Source organism: Dendrobates tinctorius, unplaced genomic scaffold (genome assembly GCF_039654945.1).
Source record: "Dendrobates tinctorius isolate UK_male_01 unplaced genomic scaffold, ASM3965494v1 ptg000129l, whole genome shotgun sequence".
Taxonomy (NCBI): domain Eukaryota; kingdom Metazoa; phylum Chordata; class Amphibia; order Anura; family Dendrobatidae; genus Dendrobates; species Dendrobates tinctorius.
In genome coordinates, this window is record NW_027361797.1 from 44,976,844 (window position 1) to 44,999,612 (window position 22,769).

The 22,769-nt window shown below is 45.1% G+C and overlaps 1 protein-coding gene across 4 annotated transcripts in view; it reads left to right on the top strand.

Moving 5' to 3' along the window:
* Window positions 1-22,769, top strand: part of USP42 (ubiquitin specific peptidase 42) — a 49,126-nt gene that overhangs the window by 1,560 nt on the left and 24,797 nt on the right. For 2 of the 4 annotated variants that reach the window (XM_073543081.1, XM_073543080.1), the window contains exons 2-5: window positions 13,679-13,904; window positions 14,831-15,040; window positions 18,054-18,164; window positions 20,693-20,795. In XM_073543081.1, the coding sequence (XP_073399182.1) occupies window positions 13,688-13,904; window positions 14,831-15,040; window positions 18,054-18,164; window positions 20,693-20,795 (641 nt within the window). In that variant the 5' untranslated portion in view covers window positions 13,679-13,687. Of the gene's footprint in view, window positions 1-13,678; window positions 13,905-14,830; window positions 15,041-15,409; window positions 15,673-15,989; window positions 16,131-18,053; window positions 18,165-20,692; window positions 20,796-22,769 lie in introns of those variants that run through there. The other 2 variants (XM_073543082.1, XM_073543083.1) reach the window with 2 other exon arrangements.

A 22,769-nucleotide genomic window follows, 5' to 3' on the forward strand; every position in this document is an offset into this window, starting at 1 on the left:
AACAGGGTTACACGTTGCGCAGCTCCTCCTGGCAAAAACGACAGGAACCATAACAGAACCCCCCATGAATACTATGAAATCAGCGGGGTCTGTCCAGTGCGGGGGGATTTGCTAGCGTAATATGTTGTGGTTTCTGTTAGAAACATTGATGTGAAGATGTACGTATTTTTCGGACTGTAAAGACGCACCCCAAACTTTGGGGTGGAAAAAAGATTTTTATAAGATGGGGGTCCTTATTGTCCGAATTTAAGGTATCTTACCTGAGTGCTGGCGGTGATAGCGTGGGGGGGGGTCACGGGAGTCATGGTTCCTTCCTCTGGAAGCCGGGGGCAGCAGAAGTGCGGCAATGCTGCAGCCCCAGGGTATCCCAGCGGTGCAGTGCTGCGGGTCGGCGGTGAGGCACAGCAGATAGCAAGGAGCAGACCCTGGAGTCATTTACCAGACACTGCAGCATCTTCACGTTATTACTGGCTCAGGATGCCAGCGGCAGAAATGTGGCGACACAGTGGCCCGGTGTCCATGGCGAGCAGAGTACATCACCGCTTTCTAGACGGCCATCTTCCTGAGGCCACGTGTGCGCTGATTGAGACCTCGGCTTCAGGAAAATGGCCGCCGAGATCACAATCTGTGCCCGCGCGACCTTCGGCGGCCATTTTCCTGAAGCCGAGGCCGCCGAGATCTCAAGCCCACAGTCTCAGTAAAATGGAGTGCGAGATGTCAGCCGAGATCCCAATCCGCGCATGCGCCGCCTCCGGCGGCCCACGACTTCAGGAAGATGGCTGGAGGGAAACCACAACGATGCACTCTGCACCGCCGACATCAAGCCTCAGCATCGCCACGCCTCTGCTGCTGCCGGTTCCCTGAGGAAGGGACGCTGCCTCACCACTACTGCAACCCCCCCCCCCCCGGTAAGCCTGCGTTCGGCGTATAAGACGCACCCCCCCCAGGGAAATCCCAGTATGTAACTGGTGCCTCCCGTATAGAGATTCTCATAGAGGTTTTATATAAATATCTGCTTTGAGGTAATAAAAAATTACAGGACAACACGTTTCGACTCCTACACCCTGGATTCGTCTTCATGTCATTAAAAAATTAATATGAAAAGATCAGCCAAACTCTCTTTTTAAGACTCCAGGGTGTAGGAGTCGAAACGTGTTGTCCTGTCATTTTTTTATTACCTCAATGAAGCAGATATTTATATATAACATCTATGATAATCTCTTTACGGGAGCGCCGGCTACATAATGGGATTTTCCTAGCTATCTATTGCTTTACCACGTATGTCTGAGGGCCTTTTCCGTGTGCCCAGTCGGCCGAGCTGCAGGCCGTTCCCTTTGGATTCCTGTCGGATCCCCTATTAATGCTTAAAGGGAATCTGTCACCCCATTTTTCAAGTATCAGCTGCCGACATCGCCATCAGGGGCTTATTTACAGCATTCTGTAAGAAAAATTAGTTAGATTATACTCACCGGGGGGGCGGTCCGGTCTTGGTCCGATGGGTGCTGCGGTCTGGCGCCTCCCATCTTCTAACGGTGACGTCCTCTTCTTTGCTGCCTGTCATGGCTCCTGCGCAGGTGCACTGCTCTGCCCTCAACAGGGCAGAGCAGAATACTGCAGTGCGCCGGCGCCGGACCTCTCCCGACGCCTGTGCACTGCAGGACTCTGCTCTGCCCTCAACAGGGCAGAGCAGTGCACCTGCGCAGGAGCCACGATAGGCAGCAAAGAAGAGGACGTCACCGTTAGAAGATGGGAGGCGCCGGACCGCGACACCCATCGGACCAAAACCAGACTGGGTTGTTTGGTTTCATAAAATCTTTTATGGGGAAAGGTGCATCTCATGGTCCGAAAAATACGTTGTATCATACCTGGACCCAATCTAGCAGCCAAGTCAGATTTAACATGTTTCTAATCCTCTAATGAAGTCATATTGGCTCCTAGGTAATTATAAATGAACCTTTTAAGGGGGGTCATCAGTGCACTCTTTTTCCCCTCATAAACATCATATGTTTATTTTTTATTGAAAATTTAACCACAAAATATAATTCTGCTCAAACAAGAATGGCAACCCCAGATCCAAGTCACAGACTTGGTAAATGACAGTGCTGATGATAAAATAAATACATAATAAAACATTATCTTCAATAAACAAAGCAATTTGAAATACCGTAAAATGATACTAAGAGACAAAATGAAAAATCCATCACCTAAGAAAGGAATAAGATCGCCGATCTCTTTAACTAGAATTGCTGTAGCCGTCTAGGTGGTGTTTGAGACCCTCCTTTATGTACCAAGCAGTATGAGGGTATGTGCACACTCTGCGGATTCTGCTGCGTTTCCGCAGCGTTTTTGGCTCTGCAGAAACGCAGCAGATTTTGCTGCATTGTACAGTACCTTTATTTCCTATGGAAATAAAAAAAAAGCTGTGCACATGCTGCGTTTTTTTCCGCGCGGTTTTGCTGCGGTTTACAATCCGCAGCATGTCAATTGTTTGGTGCAGAAACGCTGCGGTTTTACACCTCATCCATTATGAGGTGTAAAACCGCAGGGCAAAACCGCAGAAAAAACGCAGATAATCCGCAGATAAACCGCAGAAAAACCGCAGCACTTTGTCCTGCGGATTTCCTGCGGTTTTCTCTACAAAATCCGCAGAGACTAAAAACTACGTGTGCACATACCCTTAATGGAAGGAGCTACAGTACTCTTTTTTTTTTTTTTTTTTTTTTTTTTTTTTATTCTCCTGAAGAGCAGAATTTTGCAATAAACTGTTTCCACTTCAAGATAAATTTTCCTGCTTGGAACTCTTTATTACTTGCCACACTTTGTCTCACTTTTCAACCTCAGTACATTGTTTCCTTTGGACTATTCTGGGATGGAGGGAGTAACAGGTTCCAGCCAGAGTGTAAGGGTATGTGCACACCGTGCGGATTCTGCTGCGGTTCCGCAGCGTTTCTGCACCTGCGGAACCGCAGATTATGCTGCGTTGTACAGTACCTTTATTTCCTATGGAAATAAAAAAAAAGCTGTGCACATGCTGCGGTTTTTTCCGCGCGGTTTTGCTGCAGTTTACAAACTGCAGCATGTCAATTGTTTGGTGCAGAAACGCTGCAGTTTTACACCTCATCCATTATGAGGTGTAAAACCGCAGATAAACTGCAGGACTTTTGTCCTGCGGATTTACCTGCGGTTTTCTCTACAAAATCCGCACACCCAAAAAACTATGTGTGCACATAGCCTAACGGTCTGTGCACACGGTGCGGTTTCTACTGCGGATCCGCAGCGGATTTGCCGCTGCGGATCTGCAGCAGAACTGCAGGTGATGTACAGTACCATTATAGCCTATGTAAAAAAAAAAAAAAGAAAAACGCTGTGCATGTGCTGCGGCTTTTTCTTCACGGGAAAAAAAAAAGCAGCATGTGACTTCTTTTGTGCGGTTTTGCTGCCGTTTTCCACCTGCTCCATTCTACAAATCCGCAGGTGGAAAACCACAGTGGAAAACCGTACAAAAACGGCAGGAAAACCGCAAAAAAGAAGAAATCCGCAGGAAAAACGCAGGTCATTTGACCTGCGAATTTAGTAAAATCCGCGGGAGGATCCGCACTGTGTGCACATAGCCTAAGAATTTTTTTTTGCTAACAGTAGAGTATGTATCAGTTTTCGAGGGCCCTTGAATTGGTAGGTATTTACTGTACATCCGAGCTGTATCAGTAGTGTAAAAGGGTTAATTGGGAAGAGCAATTAGAGGCCAAAAGTGTAATATCCGGAACCAGTTTCCAAAAGGAAGCTATCGTGGGGCAAAGCCACAGACCGTGGAAGAAGTCGGATTTGGGGAGGTGACACCTGAGGGACATGTAGTTAATCTATCGGAAAGAGTCTTTTGGGGTTATAGTAAGGGTATAAATCGCCCCATGTATAATTTTAAATTGCGTTTCTCTACAAGATTCACAAATCCTGCTCTTCCTAAATGAAGCCAAACCTACTCTTACTTTGGTAGAAATATCAGCATCATCTAGCTGCTTCTTCCAGTATGTATACACTGTGTTCCAAATTATTATGCAAAAAATATTTCCTCATATTTTCTGTAAATTACCTATATGAATTGCAGTCATTGTTATTTTCCAGTCATCTAATATTCTAGTATAATTGCAATGTTTTTGAACAAACTGCCTATGAAAACAGTATATTTTTAAAAATAAGAAACACTCAAAACGCATGTTCCAAATTATTATGCACAGCAGAGTTTTCAACCTTTTTATTTTGAACAAAAAAATGGTCAATTGTGAAATGATAAGCATTATCAGCTTATTACAAAATGAAATCAAACAGTTTTCAAGTCAAAACGTTATTCTAGGTGATGTTACATTTGCACATAGGACCCCTTGTTCGTAAGAAGCTTCTGAACTCTCTCGTCCATTGAATTTGTCAGTTTTTGGATGGTTTGTGCTTCAATTGTTTTGCATGTGGACAGAATACCCTCCCAGAGCTGTTGCTTAGATGTGAACTGCCTCCCGCCATCCTAGACACTCCTTTTGATGATGCTCCAGAGGTTCTCAATGGGGTTGAGGTCAGGGGAAGATGGTGGCCACACCATAAGTTTGTCCTCTTTTATGCCCATAGCAGCCAGAGATGCAGATGTGTTATTTGCAGCATGAGACGGTGCATTATCATGCATGAAAATGATCTTGCTGCGGAAAGCACGGTTCTTCCTCTTGAACCATGGCAGGAAGTGCGGTTTTAGAAACTCCACATAGATTATGGAGTTCATCTTTACCCCTTCAGGGATCCTAAAGGGGTCGACAATCTCTCTCCCCATGATTCCAGCCAAAACATTACTCCACCTCCTCCTTGTTGGCGCCTTAGCCGTGTTTTCATGGGGTGTCCATCAACCAGCCATCCTCCACTCCATCCATCTGGACCATCGAGCGTTGCACGGCGCTCATCGGTGAACAAAACAGTTTGGAAGTCAGTCTTCATGTATCGTTTGGTCCACTGGAGCCGTTTCTGCTTGTGTGCAGTGTATAGAGGTGGTCGACAGGATGGCTTACGCACAGCTGCAAACCTCTGAAGGACCCTGCATCTTGTTGTTCGGGGGACATTGGAGGCACCAGCAGCTTCAAAAACTTGTCTGCTGCTATGACAAGGCATTTTTGCAGCTACTCTTTTAACCTGACGCAATTGCCTGTTGGAAAGAGTCCTCAATTTTTCCTTATCAGCACGCACACGTGTGTGCTGGGAATCAGCTACATACTTCTTGATTGTGCGATGATCACGATGAAGTGTCTTGGCAATGTTGATTGAAGTCATGCCTTGACCTAAATACTCCAGTTTGTTGCTTCTCAGCAGCCGACACATCCTTTTTTCTTTCCCATTTTGGCAAAAAATGTAGGCTGCTTAATAATGTGGAACAGCCTTCTTAAGTAGTCTTGCCTTTATTTAGACACACCTGCCAAACTAATTTGCACAGGTATCTGCAATTGCTTTCAGTGATATAAAGAGCCCTGACACACATCACCATCAATGAGTTTAAATGACAAACAAAACAATTCTAACCTTATCACTCCTAAACTCTTTTTGCATAATTTGAAACACAGTTTAGAAGGTGTCTGGGTGTATCCCCTGCTGGTTGGGTTTCATGAAGGCATAAAGTGTTGATATTGAGTGGGTATGTATTAGAGATAAAGGGATGGAGTCTAGCTCAATCTGTATCGTGACCTCTCGTTGTCTGGCCATTATGGAGAATCTGATTTGTTCAAACCGGAAACAATGGGACTGGGGAAGGTTGTATTTTCCTACACTACGTTCAGTACATGTCAACTTGCTTTATATCCTCTAAAGAAGTGGTATCTGTTTCTGGATGATTATAAATGAGTCTTTAAGGGGATTCAGTGCCTCTTAAGGCCCCGTCTCACTAAGCGGCTTACCAGCGATCCCGACACCGATATCAAGGTGTCAGGATCGCTAGTAAGTCGCTATGTGATCGCTGGTGAGCTTGTCACACAGACAGCTTCACCAGCGATCAGCACAGCGATGCCGAGCGCCCGGCATCGCTGGCCATCCTGTAAAAAATAGAATCAAAATAAAAAATATAGTTATTCTCACCTTCCGACGTCCCGTTCAGCCGTCCTGCCTCTCTCCACGCTCCGGTCCCAGTAAGCCTTTGCACGAATGACCGCGAGATGTCACGGTCTCGCGGGATAACAAAGTCTCGCGGTCATTCATGCAAAGGCTTACTGGGACCGGAGCGTGGAGAGAGGCAGGACGGCTGAACAGGACGTCGGAAGGTGAGAATAACTATATTTTTTATTTTTTTTATTATTTTTTACACCTGATCGCTGGTCTCCCGCTGTCACACACAGCGATGCGTGCTGGCCAGCGGGAGACCAGCGACCAAAGAAATGTCCAGAGATTTCTTGCAGCGATCAGCGATACCGGCAGGGGGGCCGCTCGCTGATCGCTGTCACACACAGCAATCTCGCTGGTGAGATCGCTGTTACGTCACAAAAGTTGTGACTCAGCAGCGATCTCGCTACCGAGATTGCTTAGTGAGACGGGGCCTTTAGTTCTGTAATGGCAGATGAGCGGCACTAATCACCCTGCAATTGCACCTATCTGCCAGGATCCATGCACGGTCAGCAGGTATCGTGGACCTTTAGGCTGAGTTCACATGTGGCGTTGTTTCCGCGGCGGTTTTAACCGCGCGATTTTGCCGCGAAAAATAAGCATCCCATGCATTCCTATGGGATTCCGCAATGCTGTGCTAATGCTGCCGCGGCGGAATCGCTTTGCGGTAAAAAACGCAGCATGCTCATTAATTTTGCGGAATCGCGGCGATCCCGCACCCATAGGAATGCATTGTTCTGCTTACTTTACGCATGTGGCTGTGCACACCATACGAAAAGTAAGCAGAACATTTGCGGATGGTACCCAGTGTCCGGAGGAGAGGAGACTGTCCTCCGGGCTTTTGGTACCATATCCCTGTAAAAAAAAGAATTTAAAAGAAAAAATATTGTTATTCTCACCTTCCGACGTCCCGCGCAGCCTTCCCGCCTCTCTCCACGCTCCCGTTCCCAGTAATCCTTTGCGAAAATGCCCGCAATGGCATCCGTTCTCGTGGGATGGCGAAGTCTCGCGGTCATTCGCGCGACGTCATCGCGAATTACCGTGAGACGTTGCGATCCCGCGAGAACGTACATCATCGCGGGCATTTTCGCAAAGGATTACTGGGAACGGAAGCATGGAGAGAGGCGGGAAGGCTGCGCGGGACGTCGGAAGGTAAGAATAACACCATTTATTTTTTACATTTTATCTTTTACTATTGATGCTGCATAGGCGGCCTCAGTAGTAAAAAGTTGGTCACACTTGTCAAACACTATGTTTGACGAGTGTGACCAACCTGTCAATCAGTTCTCCAAGCGATGCTACAGATCGCTTGGAAAACGCTAGCATGTTGCAAGCTAATTACGCTTGCAAAATGCTAGTTTTTCCGCGGGAAAATCGCAGGAATTTAAAATGCGATTTTTCCCGCGGAATGGAATTCTCACGGTAATTTCCACGAGAGTTCCGCTACGTGTGAGCGAGGCGTTACTGTCCGATGTGGAGGTCAACAACTCTGGACCACCCTTTTAAAGAGGACTTGTCCTTAAGTTAAAGGTTGTTTATTATTCTCACATCTTCCCTGAGTTTTTATGAAAAGAAATAAGTAGAGAGAAGATTAACAGTGATATGGATGAGTGTTGGGTGTCCGGTAGGTAAGTTTTTGTTTTAAGATCGCAATGGGGGCCATTTTTGAACTAATATAAAGTAGTGGACAATCTTGTCTAAAAACAGAGACTTTTTTTTTTTATCAGATATTTTTCATGATCATTAGTTGAGCAAACAAATTTGAAGGATCCTGCTCCATTGGCCACCAGTGCTGTGGAGTCGGTAAGCCAAATCTCCCAGTCTGACTCCGACTCCATCACGCATGGCTCATGTTTAAGTGATGCATTAAAGGCCCCGTCTCACATAGCGAGATCGCTGAAGTGTCACCGATCTTGTGACGCAACAGCCATCTCGTTACATGTGACACATAGCGGCGACCGCCGCGCCCCCCCCACTGGATATCGCTGATCGTGCTTGAATGTCCTGGGCCGTTTTTCATCATCGGCGTCCTGTTGGCCAGCGCACATCGCTGTGTTTAACGACAACAAGCGACCTTGTTAGCGACGCAGAACTCAGGGACACCGCATGAATAGTCAGAAAAGCTGCTGTGTGACAAGGTACCAACGATCGCCGTTGAATTGCTGCATCATTGAAGAGATCTACCTGTTTGGCAGCTTACTAGCGACCATGTAGCGACGCACCAGCGATCCTTACCAGGTCGTATCGTTGTCGGGATCGTTGGAGCGTCGCTATGTGGAACGGGACCATTACGCTAGTAAAATGGTAACATCAGGCTTTTCATCACCATTATGATGCAATAATAAAGCTATTTACTTGCCTTAATCCTGTTTTCATGGTCACTAGCAGTTCTGAGATGAGTGCAGTCATTCCTTCCCAGTGCCTTTTTCCGCTGATCTGTACAGGAGCAGCGTCACTACTGAGCATGTACGTAAAGTGCAGCCCAGATTCATCTCAACCAAAAGCTGAGATCCCTAGATCAGGAATAGAATGGACGTTTCATAACTTCCCCCAAATTATTATGAAAATCTTTACAGCACATCCTGCATTGTACTACTGTACATAATTTATTATATATTTTAGAAGTTGTTCTATTTTATACCGACTCCACCAGTCTGACTCCTCAGCACTGGTGGCCACATCGGTAGTCTGTGACATTTGGACCAGAGCCCTGCAAACCTCCTCCTAGCTGTGAAATCCGTGGTGATTGGTAGGCCACTACGCCATCATTACATTGCGCCGCACACATCGTGTGGTGGCGACTGTTGTGAGTTCATTTTTCCCTTCACCATTGAGGTCTGATGAACTCTCTCCTCTGGTGAAGGAAGGTAGTGAGGCTGATTACCAAACACATGGGCAGCTAGATGATGACTGGGTGGCTGGAATTGAGGACTGGATATAAGGCTGCCGACGCCCTTCTTCCTGGCTGGTGATTTTCCTGCTGGATTCTTGGAGACCAGTCTGATTCCTGCATCTCAAAGCTAAGTTTTTCTGCTCTGCTTTGTACTCTTCAGTTCTGTTTTTGTTTTGCCTTGTTTTTTTGGGAGTTCTGCCATCCCCGGCCGGGGGTGAGCTGAAGTCCATTTTTGTCTCTGATCTGTTGATATTTTGCTCTGTCTTCAGAATATACCTGAGTGCTGATATAGTCTTTTGAAGCCTAGCGTCTTCAGGGCCTATTTTTCCTATCAGTCGGTTGGCTCATTGTGATAGGGTTTTTGCTGATGGCAGACAGCAGCTTTCCTATCCTGTCCTATGTAGTTAGCTTGGGCCCCATCATTTGCTCAACCTATCTTTCTATCTGTGTTAGTGTTTTCATCTTGCTTCACCGTCATTATATGTTGGGGGCTGCCTATTGCTTTGGGGTCTGCTCTGGGGCAATTTAGTTTTTCCCCTTTCTGTCTTTAGGCTATATAGTTCTCCGGCTGTGATCGAGGGGTCTAGGGCACCGTAAGAACCCCCCACGGCTACTGCTAGTTGTTGTGGTTAGGTTCAGGGGTCTGCAATCCGATAGCTGCCAACCTCTCTGGTTTTTCTGGACTTAGCTGATATTTTGTTTTTTCCTCCTTCGGTGACTCATCATAACAGAATCACCAGCCATACCGCAGATCCTAGGGTACTCAATAGCAGGAGAGAATTGTAAAAAAAAAAAAAAAAAAAAAAGTCAGAATTTTTTTGTGTGCGCATATTTTTTCCTCTATACCTCTGAGGCCGTAGGAGGAATTTTTCTCTCAATGGAGATGAAGCAATTGTCTGATCATGTGGAGCAGCTCGCTGCTGAAGTGCGGGGAATTTCCGCCTATCTTGCTCATTCACATGCTGCTGAACCAAAGATTCCTACTCCTGATGTATTTTTGGGGGATCGGTTTAAATTCTTGAATTTCAAGAATAATTGTAAATTATTTTTTGCCTTGAAGCCTAACTCGTCGGGGAACTCCGCGCAGCAGGTTAAAATTGTCATCTCTTTGCTGCGCGGCGATCCCCAGGATTGGGCGTTTTCTTTGAAGGCCTTCCAGAAGGATTTGGGTTTTGCTAATTTTTATCGGAAATTTATAGCTAATTTTTCTGGTATTGCCAAGCCATTGACGGATTTGACTAGGAAGGGTGCTGATGTGCTGAATTGGTCTCCGGAGGCTGTTTCTTCCTTTCAGGAGCTGAAGCGAAGATTCACTTCTGCTCCGGTTTTGCGGCAACCTGATGTCTCACTCCCGTTTCAGGTGGAGGTGGACGCTTCTGAGATTGGTGCAGGAGCGGTGTTGTCCCAAAAAGATCCTGTGACATCTAAAATGAATCCTTGTGCTTTCTTTTCCCGAAAGTTCTCCCCATCCTAACGTAACTATGATGTGGGGAATCGGGAACTGTTGGCCATGAAATGGGCATTTGAGGAGTGGAGACATTGGTTGGAGGGAGCCAAACACCAAGTCGTGGTCCTTACTGACCACAAGAATTTGATTTACCTGGAGTTGGCCAAGCGCTTGAATCCTAGACAGGCTAGGTGGGCCTTGTTTTTCACACATTTTGATTTTGTGGTCTCTTTTCTTCCGGGCACTAAGAATGTCAAGGCAGACGCCCTCTCTAGGAGTTTCCTTGCTGATTCTCCTGTTGTGACTAAGCCTGCTACCATCTTAGGCGAGGGGGTAGTTCTTTCTGCCATCTCGCCCGATTTGAGACATGCTCTGGAAGAGTTTCCTGGAGGACAAACCTGAGCGTTGTCCCAGTAGAAAGTTGTATGTTCCTGACCAGTGGAGGAAGAGAGTGATGTCTGAAGTTCATTGCTCTGCATTGGCTGGTCATCCAGGTATTTTTGGTACTAGAGATCTGGTGAGTCGGTCTTTTTGGTGGCCCGCCTTGTCTCATGATGTCAGGAATTTTGTGCAGTCCTGTGGGACTTGCTCCCGGTCTAAACCTTGTTCTCGCTCTAGTGGGTTGTTGATGCCTTTGCCGGTGCCCAGGAGGCCATGGACCCATATTTCAATGGATTTTATCTCTGATATGCCTGTCTCTCAGAGAATGACTGTTATTTGGGTGATTTGTGATAGATGGTCCATTTTGTACCACTCCCTAAGTTGCCATCTTCCTCTGAGTTGGTGCCCTTGTTTTTGCAACAGGTGGTTCGCTTGCACGGGATTCCTGAGAACATTGTATTTGACAGAGGAGTTCAGTTTGTGTCTAGATTTTGGAGGACTTTCTGTTCCAAGCTGGGAATTCCGTTGTCCTTCTCCTCTGCGTTTCACCCTCAGACCAATGGGCAGATGGAGAGAACAAACCAGACTTTGGAGTCGTATTTGAGATGTTTTATTTCTGCCGATCAGGATGATTGGGTTTCATTTTTGCCCTTGGCCGAATTTGCTTTAAATAATAGAGCTAGTTCTGCCACTTTGATGTCACCTTTTTTTTGTAACTTTGGTTTTCACCCTCGATTTTCTTCAGGGCAGGTGGAGCCTTCTGCCTGCCCAGGTGTTGACACTGTGGTGGAGAGAATGCACCAGATCTGGGACCAAGTAGTGGATAAGTTGTCTCTCTCCCAGGAAAAGGCCCAGCGGTTTTCCAACCAGCGTAGGACCGTTGGTCCCCAGTTTAAGGTGGGTGATATGGTTTGGTTGTCATCAAAAATATCGCTATGAAGGTGGCTTCTCCTAAGTTTAAGCCTAGATTTATTGGACCTTACAAGATTTTGGAGATTATTAATCCGGTCTCTTTTCGGTTGGCTCTTTCTGTCACATTTAAAATTCATAATGTGTTTCATAAGTCCTTGTTGAAGAGGTTTGTTGAACCAGTAGTTCCTGTGGTGGCACCTCCTGACCCTATATTGGTTAAAGGTAACATGGAATATGAGGTAGAGAAGATACTGGATTCCCGTCTGGCTAGACGGAAACTCCAGTATTTGATTAAGTGGAAGGGTTATGGTCAGGAGGATAATTCCTGGGTCTCTGCCACTGATATTCATGCCGAAAGATTGGTGCGTGCCTTTCATCGGGCTCACCCGGATCGCCCTGGTGGCATGGATGAGGGTTCGGTGACCCCCTCCTCAAGGGGGAGGTACTGTTGTGAGTTCATTTTTCCCTTCACCATTGAGGTCTGATGAACTCCCTCCTCTGGTGAAGGAAGGTAGTGAGGCTGATTACCAAACACATGGGCAGCTAGATGATGACTGGGTGGCTGGAATTGAGGACTGGATATAAGGCTGCCGACGCCCTTCTTCCTGGCTGGTGATTTTCCTGATGGATTCTTGGAGACCGGTCTGATTCCTGCATCTCAAAGCTAAGTTTTTCTGCTCCGCTTTGTACTCTTCAGTTCTGTTTTTGTTTTGCCTTGTTTTTTTGGGAGTTCTGCCATCCCCGGCCGGGGGTGAGCTGAAGTCCATTTTTGTCTCTGATCTGTTGATATTTTGCTCTGTCTTCAGAATATACCTGAGTGCTGATATAGTCTTTTGAAGCCTAGCGTCTTCAGGGCCTGTTTTTCCTATCAGTCGGTTGGCTCATTTTGATAGGGTTTTTGCGGATGGCAGACAGCAGCTTTCCTATCCTGTCCTATGTAGTTAGCTTGGGCCCCATCATTTGCTCAACCTATCTTTCTATCTGTGTTAGTGTTTTCATCTTGCTTCACCGTCATTATATGTTGGGGGCTGCCTATTGCTTTGGGGTCTGCTCTGGGGCAGTTTAGTTTTTCCCCTTTCTGTCTTTAGGCTATATAGTTCTCCGGCTGTGATCGAGGGGTCTAGGGCACCGTAGGAACCCCCCACGGCTACTGCTAGTTGTTGTGGTTAGGTTCAGGGGTCTGCAATCCGATAGCTGCCAACCTCTCTGGTTTTTCTGGACTTAGCTGGTATTTTGTTTTTTCCTCCTTCGGTGACTCATCATAACAGGCGACCTACTAATCAGAAGAGGCGCTGGGGATTTTTTGGATCGTAGGTTCAGAGGGCTCTAATCTTGTGCCCACAGACTGCCAGTATGTCTGCTGGAATTGGGTCCTGTAAATCTTTTTGCTCAGTTATTGCGTTCATTATATAAGTCTCGCTGTAGGGTCGGACACTGACTTGTAGGGTTGCCACCTCTCTTGGGTGGTACTTGCTTAAAGGGACTCTGTCAGCACACTCTGTCATGCTTCTTGATTCACAGCAGCCAGTCATTTACATGCAACTTCCCACCTGCTTGGTTTCCCTCAATCCCCATCCACCTCTATGTTGATTGACAGCTCGGACTTCATACAGCTACAGAAGGGCGGAGGTGGATGGAAACCAAGCAGGTGGTTAGGTGTATATAAATGATTGGCTCCACCAAGGTCCTGCGCTTGGTTTGAGCAGTCATTCTGTGCTTCTGACGATCTTCAATGGCTATCTTGCATAGCAAAGTATAATACTAATTTGTGTACTTTTCTCCCATGGAGCATTGCCAATTAAACTGCATGCATATCTGACCTGCTGTAGAGCTGATTGCATCTAAAACGTTCTGTATATGGCAATGAGGCTGAATTATAAAAGAAAAAAAAAAGAAATCTAATCTTTCCTCTTCCTATCTTTTCCCAGTGTCCAATCATGACCATAATAGATAAAGTATCTTCAGTGACTGCAACATGCCGGAACCAGCTTTACAAGCCAATGGCACCATCTGGAGACAAAGACACCGGTTCGCCGATTTGGGGCCCAGTATCCTCCCCAGCTAAAATTTCTCTTGGACCAGTACCCGGTGCTGCTGTCTATTCAAGCTCCTATGTTCCTGAAAAGCCTGTGCCTTCAGAGCAGAGCGATCCACGTAAGACCTGGCTTATGTGCAGATTTCTTTTTAAGCTTTCAAAGGACAAGTAATAGCCATGCGTTTTCTTAAAACTTTAAATGGCAATATGTGTACATTCATGTCTTGCCTTCTTCCACAACCAAATGTATAAGATACTAGAAAGACCTATATATTTAAGGTGATCTGCTTTATAGGAGGGGTCTTCCAACCTTTCATACCTTGACACCCACATTCGATGCAAATAAATCTTAAGAGCCCCCTGTGTACCTTTTATTAAAGGTTATAATTCCCCCCTTTTTAAAGTAATAATCCAGTTGCTCCATTATAGATTACTGATGCCTCTTCAGTGCTTAGAAAATAATGACCGGAGTGCCGCCAAACCTGTCACGTGAAAAAAAAAAAAAACGATTCTATCCTAATTCTGAGCCCCCCCATCCCCAGTTGACTTGACGTATTTTAGCATCCAAGCACACATGAAGCAATACAGTGATTTGGACACTGACAACCAATGCATGCCCCCGCCATCTTGAAAGCGATTTGTGGCCTACACATAGAGTTGACAGTAGTGCCAAATGTGATCAGTCATACTATGCTTGTCATGTTTTGTCCCAAATACTGATGTGTGAATGAGGCCTTGTGTGGATGGGAATCAGACACTATAAAGTGACGGGACGCCCGAGAACCGGTAATGTCTAATGTTTAGGCAGAAACCTTGGACATCACAGAACATACATGGTTAATCTGGTCAGTTTCCCTGACCCAAATGCAATGGTCTTGAATGTGCCCATCCTATAAGTCTGTTGCGTTTGGGTCAGGAGACCAGCAGCCAGTCATGACATTGTGATCTTTCCTTCTGGATTTAGCTAAGTGATAGGTAGATTAGATTGTTCCTTATTGAATATCACCATCTTTCGTTTTTTTTTTTTTGTTTTGTTTTTTTCCAGTATCGGCCGTTCCTGGAGATGGCATAAATCCTCCTCAAAAGATCCTTTTCCCGGCGGAGAAGCTGAGACTGAAATGGCAGCGGATACAAAAGGTTGGAGCTGGTCTCCAAAACCTTGGCAATACTTGCTTTGTGAACTCTGTTCTGCAGTGTCTAACATACACTGCGCCTCTTGCGAACTACATGCTCACTCGAGAGCACTCCAAGACTTGTGAGTATGACTCCTCCTATACGTCTCACTTTTGCTCAGCTGGTTAGTGAGGTCGGGCTGCCCCCTGTTCAGCTTTTATGGCTGCCAGACTACTCTTAGCATGCTGTTCACCGTACCTTGCGCAACAGAATGCTGGGTGTTGTAGTAATGCGATAGCAGCCAGCCATCAGGTGGTTGTTTCCTCCCGTCTTTTTTAAGCTTTTAGCAAATGATAGTATGGGGATTGGTGTCCTACAGGCTCATCTCCTTCACTAGTTCTGTATACATCCAGTGGGAAGCCTGCAGCGAGGGAAATTGGAGGAAAGTGGGTTGCTTTTTTTTCCAATTCAATTCCTACTTCTGATCTCCCGTTTCCTTTAATGTTTCTAGCTGTAAGTTCTTGATGCTAAGCAGCACTGGCTTCAAGCAAGATTGCAACCCATTGCTAAACTTGTCCACTATAATCCTTGCCAGTGTCAGCAAACTTGCCCCGCTGTGCTGCAACAATTAAGTCCTTCCTTGAGCAAAGGCTCAGGAGAGCAAACGCTCACGTTATCTTGCTCTTCAACACCAGCAAGCTAATTTGGAGTTTTTTGGCCCTGGACTCAAGGAGCAGCCCAGGATATGGATGATACAGCCACCATTTTGGGCAGGTATATATTTTCTGCACATCCAACAACTACCACCTGCAATAATCTCTATTGGTTTGTTTCTGTGCCAAGCTTTCTTATGGTGGATCAGTGCCCATTGAGTACCCCCTGTATATGCCCACGTTACCCACCCATGCTGCATACATAACAGAAACGTGCACAGACGCCAGTAACCTTAGAAGCCCATTAATTCCCTCTAAAGCCCAATTCTTGCAGAAATACAGGTATGGGATCAGTTATTTAGACGCTATTCCTTTTATTTTAATACTTTGCCCTGTCTGCACTTGTATCAGCCTTTTTGTTTTTTCTTTTCTGTACAGTTATTCTTGGCTACAAGACCCCATACCTGTATACCCCAATGATTTCTAAGCCAATGGTTACATAGCAGCAGTATGGTGAACCCTTTATGCTGCTTAGCGGACCTGATTCTTGTGTCTTGCTGTTTAAGAGGAAATTTATAGGTATTTGATATTTGGTGTCATTAAAGCCTTTCCCCTCTCCATTTTTCTTATTTTCCATTTATGTTGTGACCTATGCAAGGGTTAATAATTATAGATAATGAACCTATTGTCTCAGCTTGCTATAATTGATTGATGAACATGACTGGATGGAAAAGAAAGGCACATTGTCATCCATGTAGATGTCCTTCCTACGCCCATATGGGATCGATTTTTGTCTCTGGGGCAATAGCCACTACTTGACAACCTTTTATATTGGACCCAGTGTGCTGAATTACAAAAAAAAGAACCTATACTTTTGCCCTTGACTGACTTCACTCCGTCACTTTTCAACTCCGAGTCCTCCGCTAGTCTCCTGAACTAAGGCTAGTTTCACATTAGCGTCTTTTAGCGCAGCGCTTCGTGCGCAATAGAAACGCATGCAAAAAACGCATGATGCGTTTGCTTTTTTTAAGCGCATGCATTTTAACCAGTTTGTAGCCATTTTTAACTCTTAAAACGTGTGCGAGTTTTTGTTTGTGTTTTTTTAACGCAGGAGTGCGCATGTCCATGCGCACGCCTGCGTTCCCATAGACTGTAATGTGATTTTTGGCGCATTTCGTGCACATATGATTTTTTTGTTTGTTTGTTTTTTGTGTTTTCTTTTTTTGACACCGGTTGGACGGACCAAAAATGCAACAGGTTGCGTCCGGCGCGCCTAGGCGCACACTGCAAAAAGCCGCATGCGCACAAAAAAGCATGCAAACGCTAGACCATGCGCCCCCATGTTAAACATAGGGGAGCATTGCGCATGGACACGCACGATGCGCTGCTCTAAAAAACGCTAATGTGAAACCAGCCTAAGCAATATCACGTGAATGCTGCAGCCTTCACAGTTCAGTGCCAGCAGAAGAATTTCTCATAGATGGAATTTTGAAGGCTGCAGCCTTTATGCAGCATCCCCAGGGCTTTTGATAAGGGGGTTTTCTGGTAGTGTAGCGGACAGCACCTTTTAACTGTCCAATGCATAGTACAGAATTGATACAATTTTGTAAACCTCATGTTTTTTTCCTGTCTTTTTTTAGTTTTTTTATGGATGTGATAATTTTTGGTCTCCGTTGACTTCTATGGCCACAAATCGGCGTCTGGTAAATACACGCTGTGTTTTTTATTTTTACGTCATTGGGCGTAAAAACAAAAAAAAAGTGATCTGGTGAGTTTGCAGACAGGATTGCTTTAGTTGTAGAGTAGGTAGGATGTCAGACTGCTATAAGGGATCTCCTGAATTGACCCTAAGGCCGGGGTCAGACTTGCGAGAAACTCGCTCGAGTCTTGCGTCTCAATACCCAGCACTGCCGCCGGCACTCGGGACCAGAGTGTGCAGCTGCATGTCTTTCTATGCAGCTGAGCGCTCCGGTCCCGAGTGCCGGCAGCAGTGTCGGTTATTGAAGCGCAAAACTTGTGTTAGTTTCTCGTAAGTCTGACCCGGCCTAATGTGTAGACTAACTGGACATCATGGCTGGTAACATTCAGTCACTTTCTCCAAAGCGTTCCCACTCTTCTCTACTGACATGGTGGTTTTAGTAAGTCCCATGCTGGCAATGCTGGAGCACTTGCATTGTGTTCCTCTGTTAATCCTTCTGGAAATATGAGTGAATTGACTAGCGATGTTGCAGAAGTGTCTAGTAAAATAGAGTTGTCTTGAGAGAGATTCTTTTTCAAGATTTCTTTGCTGAAAGTAGATGTTGAACTACTAGTTGAAGACCAGCAGATAGAACTTGCAGGTCATGGACTAGGACTTTCTCCGTGGAGACTTCCACAGTGAAACTGTTTAGTCCTCAGTAAGAAACTAAAAAATTTTTTTTATTGGACATATGTAACTTTTTTTATTCTTTCTGGCTGTTAATGTTTTGTTTTGTGTTATTTCTTCCATCTATTTGCTTTCAGGTCGTGAGCAAGACTTCTGTATGATGTGTGTGATGCAGGCTCATGTGGCTCAGACCCTTTGTAACTCCGGAGGAGTCGTCAAGCCTACTAGTGTTATCAATGATCTGCGACGTAAGTTTGTATCTATCATTTTCCTAAAACACATACTAAAAAAGAAACAGAACATTACTCATATATACAGACCCACCCTGTGGCATTGATGTAATGTCCCATCATTCACGTGAATGGTGAATGTGTCTCAATCACTGCAGGACTAGTGAGGTAAGGGGTGAACTCGCAAGTGTTTTTAATGCATTTTCTTCAATAGGAAATTATTTATATAGAGAGAAAAAAAGTTCATTGGAGGGCTTCTTTAAAGGGAACCTGCACCACCAAACTAAAATAATCCGTGTTAAGTCAGTTTTGCTGAATACATCAATACCTTCATTTTAGCCATCCTTTTTTCCATTTTGTGGGTATCGTGTCCAATATTTATGCTAATGACTGAGCCTCAAGTGGAAGAAAATTGGGCCTGCACTTACAGCTCGATGGCATCTTTACCCACCGGCCTCATCACCCCCCCGTCATTACTGGAAGCAGCATGTGCACAGATCTATAGTCCAGCTCTCTGCATGTCTCTGGACCTTATAGGGTTACCATCTCAAAGATCCTAAACCAATATATGTAGTAAGTGTAATAATATCAAGTACCTCCAGTTAGAAATCTAGTATAGTACTTCTAGAAAGTTATGTTGCTACAGCAATGCTCTGCACATGGGGTAAGCAACATAACTTATGAGAAGAACTATACAACATTTCTAATTGGAGGTATTTGCTATCATTATTTCTTGGAGATGGATAATACCCCATTAATGTTCATGCAGTATGGCACTTGCATGAGATCTTGGCTGGGGGAGCAAGTCCCTGAGAGAAGCGTGTCCTGTTATTGATGAGAGGCTGGTGGGAAAATAGACCACAAAGCTGTAAGTGCAGGCCCAATTTCCCTCCACTTGTGGCTTAGAAACATAAAAAAAATTGTACCCAATTTCTCTGAAATAAGGAAAAGATTGCTAGCATGAAGGTACAAATTTATTCAGCATTACAGCGACTTGACACAGATGCTTTTAGTTTGAGTACCGGTTCCCTTAGAGAAGCCCTCCTATTGCCCTACACTTGCAGCTCTCTAGCACAACTTAGCATTGGACAAGCGATTTCTCTGAAATACAAACGAAGGTGTGGATCTACTCAGCACTACTACAACTTAAAGGGGCTGTCCTGTACACTACTACCACTGCTAGGTCAACCCCCTTCTTGATCTGAATGTTTGGCCCGAATAAAATAAAAGCCTATATTCTCCTCCTGTACTTGCGCTGCTCCAGCGATATCGGCACTTGCGTTCCTGTTGCTCTCATGTGGTGTTGGGCAAGGGGCATCACGTGTCACAATCAACACTGGCATCACTGGTCCGGCCTACGCACAGATTGAACATGAAGACGAAGTCTGGGATCTTCTATAACCCTGGCTTCCTCTTCATGTTCGATCCGTACGAAGGCAGAAACGGGGTCACCAGCGCTGATTTGGGCGCACAGCTTGCAGGTCATAAGAACCACACGAGGGCCCCGGGACCGTGAGTACCGCCATCACAGGAGGTGAGTATAGGCTTTATATTTTATCAGGGCCAAACCTTTAATTCAAGAAAGGGTTGTCCAAGTAGTGGTAGTAGTGAACAACCCCTTTAACCCAGATATTAGTTTAGGGTGCAAAAACCTGCTGACAGGTTCCCTTTTAAGTTTTGGTATGGCTAGAATTGTGCAGACCTGGAGACTCGAATGTCAGGTTCTTTTTACCACAAAATGTACGCTGGCAAAACAATGGTGGAATTGCGCTTGCTATTCACCACCACCATTTCACCATATAGTTGTTTTTTTTCTCCGTTTCCTGCTTTTCAGTACATTGTATGGTAAATTAGTATCATTCTAAGCCACAGCTCATGCAGCAAAAAAAAAGCTCTTACACCTGTCAACAGAAATATGAAAAAATAATGCTCATGTGAGAAGAGCAAAAAATGAAAAATTGGCCCTTCATGAAAGGGTTAACACACCTAGGCCTGTAAGGCCTGTTTCACACATCCGTTTGTCACCATCAGTCAAGATCCGCCGATTTGCTAAAAAAACGGATCCACCATTTTTCTTGGCGGATCCGTTTTTTTTCCCCATTGACTTGCCTTATCGGCAGATCTTGACGGATGGGCATCCGTTTGATTCGTTTTTTTTACGGATCCGCCAACATTTCTGCGTCCGCTGAGCGGACAGGACAGACAGCGAACCTTTTTTTTTTTTTTTTTTTTTTTTTTTTTTTTTTTTTTCTCTCTCTCTCTCTCTCTCTCTCTCTCTCTCTCTCTCTCTCTCTCTCTCTCTCTCTCTCTCTCTCTCTCTCTCTCTCTCTCTCTCTCTCTCTCTCGTCAAACGTTGAGGTCACTACACGAACGGATCTGCTTTCCGCCATTTTAGCGGATTTTACCCTTAGTGGATTGGGGGCAGTGCGCACAGTGCTTTTGATTCATTTTTAGAGCTGCCGTCGGTATCCTCTGTATTGTGCAGAATTTCAGTGTTTGTTCAGTTACTTATTGATAATATTCATTAATGTACTTTTTTTTTTTAGGTATTGCTAAGCACTTTCGTTATGGAAGCCAAGAGGATGCTCATGAATTTCTCAGATACACAGTAGAGGAAATGCAGAAATCCTGTCTCCGAGGTTGTTCTAAGTAAGTGAAATTAACGCGTGGCTGACAATACATGGCGTACTCTGCAGAGGGGCTACGAGTCGGCCACTAGCTGCATGCATACACTGTAGTTTTACTAGTACAATGCATGCAGTCTCATTAGATGGGAATTCTTGTGCCTATATGAATGACGTACTGCTTTGTCATCACACTGTTGCTATGTGACTACTGGTGTCTGATATATAGTGTTAATCGCCTCGTACTCGCACTTTGACTGCCACCGTATTGTTCAGATTCAGTAGGAGGCAGAGTTACAAAACATATGCTTTTCCATTGAATCTGTCAGTCAGCAGTCAAAAGTGCCCACCAAATATGTAAAACCTCCTTGACAATGTAGTTAATCTTTAGCGCTGGACAGCTGCACTTTCTTCGTCCATAGCACACAAGGTGGCATCTGTGGCATTCACACACACAAAGGCACTGAACGCTTGTGTGGATACAACCAGGACGATCTTCTGTGTGTGCACTAAACTCTTTGGCTACTTTCCCACAATGAGTTTTTGATGCTGTGTAAATAACTCAGTGTCTTACACTTTCCTGGAACTGTATGGGATTTATAGAAATTTCCGGCCTGCTGTGCTTTTATTTTACTCCGCATAAACTGACCTGCGATGCAGATTTGAAATCCGCAACATGACAACTTTTGCGGGTGCAATGAGTTTTCTGAGCAGATTTTCCCCATAGACTTAAATTAGTTGCAGAAAATCTGCAGGTAAAAAAGCACACGCGTTTTAAGTGCATTTATGCTGTGGACATGCATTAAAAACGCATGTAATCTGCACCTAGTAAAGCAAAAAAAAACAGGAAGTATCAAAAACTAAGCAGCTTTATTTAAAGCGTGACACACACCAAAAACCGTAGAGTCAAAAACGCAATGAAAAATTGCAAGCAACATAATTTTAAATGTGTAGAAATTCTGCAACGTCAAAAGCTCACCATGGCAGCGTAGCCTTTCAATCAGGAAAGTGGTCATGATCACCTCCACAAGATCTGTGCTGTAAACACTGGAGAATGGTGGAGGGCATCCATGGCACACATCACATGTAGTCATACCTCAACTGTGCCCGGCTCATGTGTGGCTATAAAGAGGCCCTATCTGTATCTACGCATAAGTGGAAGGATTTCAGTCCCTGCACAGACAGGAACAGAGCCAGGATAGTGGCCATGTCATTAGCCCGGCGTGCTTGCATTTTGAGTGCTACAGGGTTCTGCCATTTTCCAATGTATACACTGCTGACTGATGGGCAGTAGGGGCTTTAAAACTCAACCTTGGAGAAAACAATCGGGTATTCAGAATTGCTTAGTTTTGAAAACTTTAGGTGGCCATTTATCTTTATGATAGGGTTGGAGCTTGCAGGTCCTACAGATATTTTTTCAGTTGTGTTTAAAGTTTTATTTCTCCTACACCACATTGGGGGACACAGACAGTGGGTGTTATGCTGCTTGCCACTAGGAGGATACTAAGTAAATCAGAAAAAAAGTTAGCTCCACCCCTGCAGTATACACCCTCTCGTTGGCTGAGATTTCTTCAGTTCTTTGCTTAGTGTCTGTAGGAGGCACTTGGGTCTGGTTTCAGACCCCACCGTTTTTATTCTATTTTTGAATTTTCTGTAAAAAATTTTTATTTTTTAATTATCGGAGTTCCTTTCTACAGCCCGCTCCCCCCCCGAACCAACAACAGGCAAGCACGCGGAATATACCTCCCCGTACACTTTCCTGCAACGAACGGGGCTGATTCCTATGGCGATGATGCCTTACGGTGGACGGATATGAGGGCAAGTGCAACAGAAGAAGCATGGAGACCGACGGAGGACCCATTCACCTACAGCGCTTCCGAATGACCTGAATCAGCCCCATAGCTCTCCATCCCCCTTCCCATAGGGTGGATCGATTGAGCATACCCCTTTAAGATCTTCTCCAGCTCTGCTACATCAGCCCAGGAGGATGAGAAGACCT